The sequence below is a fragment of the Procambarus clarkii genome, chromosome 40 (assembly GCF_040958095.1).
Source record: "Procambarus clarkii isolate CNS0578487 chromosome 40, FALCON_Pclarkii_2.0, whole genome shotgun sequence".
NCBI lineage: Eukaryota > Metazoa > Arthropoda > Malacostraca > Decapoda > Cambaridae > Procambarus > Procambarus clarkii.
Window position 1 is genome coordinate 19,550,028 of NC_091189.1, and position 6,000 is coordinate 19,556,027.

General features: G+C 45.7%; 1 protein-coding gene across 1 annotated transcript in view; it reads right to left on the minus strand.

Moving 5' to 3' along the window:
• LOC138372818 (uncharacterized protein slr1819-like) overlaps positions 1–2,218 on the minus strand; it is a 29,311-nt gene extending 27,093 nt beyond the window's left edge. The window contains exon 1 of the mRNA XM_069338479.1: positions 2,202–2,218. Coding sequence (XP_069194580.1) covers positions 2,202–2,218 — 17 coding nt within the window. The remainder of the gene's footprint in view (positions 1–2,201) is intronic.
• Between the last annotated feature and the right edge of the window lie 3,782 nt (positions 2,219–6,000).

Consider the following 6,000-nt stretch of genomic DNA (forward strand, 5'->3'; position numbering starts at 1 on the left):
AAGCATTTATAGCGTTGTGATTCGAACAAAATTCGTCAGTGAAGCACTTGTTCCGGAAATGTTCGAACGTCAACAGTCGTGTGTAAACCGCTTTTCATTCATAATCAGCTGGGGTTGGCGGGTGGATGGAATCACTTTTGGGTCTTTGTTTGGAGGACGAGTTAAATATTCAGGCTTTCTAAGCCTCGGCCTCGAAGGTTGGGAGGGTTGGTTGGGTTCGTACGTTTCTAATTTCTATAAATAAACGTATGACAAATAACCTTAAAGTTGTTTACATTTCTGGGTTGACAAACAGCTGCACTTTTTTACATTTATGATTAGGCAAAACAGTTGCAATTTTTACAGTGTCACGTGGAAAGAACGGGTTGACCACCCGGTAATTAGAGGTCATTCGGACCACGAACCACCGAGACGTTCAATGAACAATTAAAAGGACAATAGCGTGGCCCAAGTGATCCGTCTTGACCAACCAGACTCTTGTGTCAGTGGGCGGAGGAAGATGGTAAGGGTTCAAAGCCTGTACCGTGATGAGCCTTCTGACGTCACATACTTTGTCTACACCACACCTACACCATTTTACCTCTTACTGTATTTTCCTTAGGCTAGGCTAGGCCAGGCTCGGTTATATTAGGCTAGGATACGATAGGATAGGATGGGTTAGAACACGTGTGTTTAAGGAACAACCATGTCGTAGAGGGCTGGGGTGGATATGGGGGGGGGGCTTGCGGGCCGCTCCAAGCAACAGCCTGCTGGACCAAGTTCTCACAGCTCCCTGACAAGAGGGAGCCAGCTTAGCTTAGCTGCCAACACCCACACATGGTGTCAGCAAGGCGGACAGCCCGCCTGCTTTCATACCTCTCACTGTATTTCCCACTTCTAAACTTCCCTTCACCTATGCCTCTCCTTCCTCTTTATTCCCCAAGCCCAGGCCGGGCTTGGGGAGTAGAGGAACTCCCAAAACCCCATCATCCAGGTACATTTTTTTTTTTGGGGGGGGGGGGAGTAGAGAGAAAGGAGAGGCATAGGTGAAGGGAAGTATAGAAGTGGGAAATACAGTGAGAGGTATGAAAGCAGGCGGGCTGTCCGCCTTGCTGACACGATGTGTGGGTGTTGGCAGCTAAGCTAAGCTGGCTCCCTCTTGTCAGGGAGCTGTGAGTGTGTGAGAGGTTCTTCACATGTGTTTCACCATATATTGAGGTGTATATAGATGCATACTATGTAGCATTCATATATACACATTCCCTGATGTTTCCACACATGTTGTTCTGTTCAGGGCTATTTATTTTATTATCATTATTATATATTGATTTATTCATACATACACATACATATATATTTATATACATATACATGCAACAATGATCACAAAAACACTGATCCAAGTATGCAGAATAACCACATGTGAAAAATAGAAAATGCTTAACGCGTTTTCGGCTAATTCGCCTTCATCAGAGCAAAGTAGAATCAAATAGCAAATAAAGCAAATAGAGTGTTTCTACTTTGCTCTGATGAAGGCGAATTAGCCGAAAACGCGTTAAGCATTTTCTATTTTTCACATGTGGTTATTCTGCATACATATACATATTTATATACATATACACATATATACACACATACATACTCAATTTTTTCCAATTACTGGGGGAAGGATTTCTGGTCGGTATTTCATCTGGGAATTATGTACTGTGGGGCGGGGTTTGCATCTAGTAAATACAGGTACAGGTCCATCCACGTACATACTGACTCAGGGTTCTGCCTCAACTCTGGGAAGGGGGCATATGTTAGGGGGAGAGGGGTGGAGAGGTAAGGGGGTTTCATGGGTAAGGGGGGGGGGGTGGAGGGGTCATGAGTCAGGGGGAGGGGGTTGAGGGGTCATGAGTCAGGGGGGTGGAGGGGTCATGAGTCAGGGGGGTGGAGTAGTCATGGGTCATGGGGAGGGGGTGGAGTAGTCATGGGTCAAGGGGAGGGGGTGGAGTGGTCATGGGGAGGGGGTGGAGGGGTCATGGGTCAGGGGGTGGAGAGGTCATTGGGGTGTAAAGATCATGGGACGCAGGGGGTGGGTGGAGGGGTCATGGGTCAAGGAGGGGTGGAGGGGTGAGGGGGCAGAAGAGGCCAGAGAGAGAGATGAAAGGAACGCCAGGTGCAGTAAACAGATAAGAGACAGAAGAGCAAGACAAGAGAGAGACGGAAATGGGAATTACCGTGATGGATGCAACATGGTGCCCACTGTCCCTGTCTTTGTTGGGCTGGCTGTGCTTGCTGGGCCCAACAAACACAGCCAGCATGCTCTCACTCTGGGACTTGCTGTGCTTGTTACAGAGACACAAGCTTCAACTACTTGTTATTCTCCATCCTATCCTTCCAGAACTCCACTCCCTTGTAAAGACCCCCCACTTTGGGCTTGATCCGGGGTACAATGTTCCGGCGGCCCGGTCTGTGGTCAGGCCTCCTGGTTGGTGGTCTGGTCCACCGGTTCGAAGTAAGCAATAACAGTCCCGTTGATAAAGAACCTCTGGAGGCATTTATCGAGCTCATTTTGGAAGACACTTTGATGTCTGTTCATAAAGAAACATTTATTTGGCGTCAAAAAACCTTGGGTCCTTAATATTGATAGACTTGTCTCAATGACAGCCACATTCAAAGCTGGAGAGGTTCATGGAGTGGAGAACATGCAGAGAACCTTTACTGTTAGAATCTACTCAATAACAAACACCTCTAAATTATTGGGACTGCTTAAATTTGTAAATCTGTACTTTCTTGAGCGCAGGCGGGAGAGATACATAATAATCTACACGTGGAAAATATTAGAGGGGCTGGTCCCAAACCTGCACACAGAAATAACACCACATGAGACCAGAAGGCATGGCAGGATGTGCAGAATACCCCCGTTGAAGAGCAGAGGTGCAACAGGTACTCTGAGAGAGAACTATCAACATCAGAGGCCCGAGACTGTTCAACACGCTTCCACTACACATAAGGGACATAACTGGCCGACCCCTCACAGTGTTCAAGAGAGAACTGGATAAACACCTCCAAAGGATACCTGATCAACCAGGCCATACGTCAGGCTGCGAGCAGCCGCGTTCAACAGCCTAGTTGACCAGACTCTTGAACGCGGGGACGTTGATCCTGTAAACATTTGCAAGGTAACATCAAATTGGAGGTTTGTTGTAACCTCTATATTGTCCACTCATAACAATCCTGATGTCATCTGTAAAGGATGACACAGTACTACACATTGTATCCTTGTGTGATATGAGGATAAGGAACAGTACCGGAGCAAGCACAGTACCCTGGGGGACTGAGCTCTTCCCGGTGGACGTTCCTGATTGTGCTGGGGAGGAGGGGGACCTCCGGGCGATAAAGGGAAGGGAATGATGGGGACAATAAGGGTAAACCATGTTGACGTATGATAACCCCTTGTTTGTGTGGTCGGGTCGTTCTTCACCAGTCTGGCACCCGCCGGACCTCTAATGACCTGTCCCAGACAAAGCACCTGCCCCCCCCCCTCCCCCCAACCCATCTCCCCAAAGTTCGGCACCCAGCCAATACCCCCCCCCCCCCCACCCCAGTCTCTTCCCTCCCACCATTCGTGGAAATCAAGAGGAGGCGACAGACGGGGATGAGAGGGGAGAACGGTGCAGGAGATGAAATAAGTAAAAGGAAAATATAGAGGACAATGGATTGATAAGGACAAGGGAGAGAGAATAGGGGAGAGGAGGGAAAGGGAAGGAAGAAGGGGGATCTCCAGGAGGTTTACCTGTAATCGTTTACTTTTCTACTCTCCGGCCTCGGGGCCAGGCTTGTATGGTGATAGTTTGATCAGTTAACAACCCGTCCTCTTAAAAATAACGTCACTTTTGGCTGGTATGCGCGCTATGGACGTAATTTGGACGTAATTTGAAATGAAATCGACTCACAAAAGTGACGTACAGTTCCGTTTTCTGTTTGAGTCGTCCGGCTTACTCTGCAAGGTTAGAAGAGGCAACTTTCCATTAACGTTTTTCATACCGTTTTGAAACTTTATGATAATTTCCTGCCCACCTAACCTACCAGAGGACCCTTAACTTACTGTTGTTGAAAAAAAAATCCCAAATTTATTTTCATTTTCAAATTACGTCCATATTCGGCCATACGGGCAAACGGCCAAAAGCAACGTTCTTCTTAAGATGACAGGTTGAACGCTTGCAGCGGCCCGCACACCTACACCAGTTCCTACAGTAACCCAGCACGAGTAGCTGGGTTGAGGGTATATACGTGTGCGAGACGCCACCAACAATAGTTTCCCTTAAAATGCCTAAATCTGTATTCTCTTGAGCGCAGGCGCGAGAGATACGTAATATTTTATGTTACGACCTAGATAATGTTTATGATTATCTGGATCTCACAGTGAACATGCTTTGTGCACCCATCTCAGATGCTAGCATTTGCATGAGAGAAATTTGCATGTGCATTGATAATATAAATAATGTATTTGGTAATATATTAGAATGTATGTTGTATTATACTGTATGAGGGGTGTCATGGCTGGCCTGTTAAGTGAACAGGATATGTTCGTGTCTATTACCTGTATGTCTGTGGAAAGTGGGCGAGTATTTGATAGGCTGTTGGGTTGCCAGATGTCGCCTCCTTTTAGAAGTAAATCTATTATTTCAATTAATCAAGAATGTCTATACTTTTAGTTATATTATTAGAACGTGTGAAACATTATATTAGTATAATTGTGTTTGTTTGAGAACGATTACTTTTGTAATTAGTTTGATAGTTAAGAATATTATTAATAGTTCGTCATCCGCTTGTTAGAGGCAAATGAGGGGGGGGGGTGTGTTAACTAAGCAGAGCTTCAGTAGCTGGTAAAATGTTTGGTCTGGCAAAATCTAAAAGATTAGTAATGGTTTTATTATTTTGTTTGTGCTTAGGTTAGATATTCTTATCTGTGATTTCAAGATAACAGTAAGCCATCTTTATTATTAAATATAATAAATTTGATAATATATATAAATTTAATATATATATATATTATATTGTGATTATTCAACCTATTATAATTTGTGTCAGATATACGAATATAGGTTACATTTTATAGGTGTTTGTGTCCCTTAAACACCTGCTGGTACCATCGCACATGTTTATCACAGGGATTATGGGATCATACCCTTTAGGGTAGTAAATGTAATAGGCCTGAGTAATAGGTAGTCCTGTGACAGGTACGAGCCAGGTTATAAAGCGAAGGTGATAACATTTTACACGTGGACAATATTAGAGGGGCTGGTCCCTAACCTGCACACAGAAATATCACCACATGAGACCAGGAGGCATGGCAGGATGTGCAGAATAACCCCGTTGAAGAGCAGAGGTGCAACAGGTACTCTGAGAGAGAACTATCAACGTCAGAGACCCGAGACTGTTCAACACGCTTCCACTACACATAAGGGACATAACTGGCCGACCCCTCACAGTGTTCAAGAGTGTTCCCTCACAGTGTTCTTGATGAACACCTCCAAAGGATACCTGTTCAACCAGACTGTGATGCATATGTCAGACTGCGTGCAGCCGCGTCCAACAGCCTGGCTGACCAGTCCAGCAACGAGGAGGCCTGGTCGACGACCGGCCCGCGGGGTCGCTAAGCCCTGGAATCATCTCAAGGTAGCCTCAAGGTAGGTTGCTCTCAATGTTTGCTGATGATGCAAAAATTATGAGGAGGATTAAGACAGAGGAAGATAGTATGAGGCTACAAGATGACCTAAACAAACTGATGGAATGGTCCAACAAATGGCTACTAAAGTGCAACCCAAGTAAATGTAAGGTAATGAAACTAGGAGGAGGAAATAGGAGGCCAGTCACTGGATACCGAATGGGAGATGCGAAACGGACAGAGAGAAAGATCTAGGAGTCGATATCACGCCACACCTGTCTCCTGAAGCCCACATCAAAAGAAAAACATCAGCGGCCTATGCGAGGCTGGTTGATACCTGGGTGATACCTGGTTGATGGGGTTCT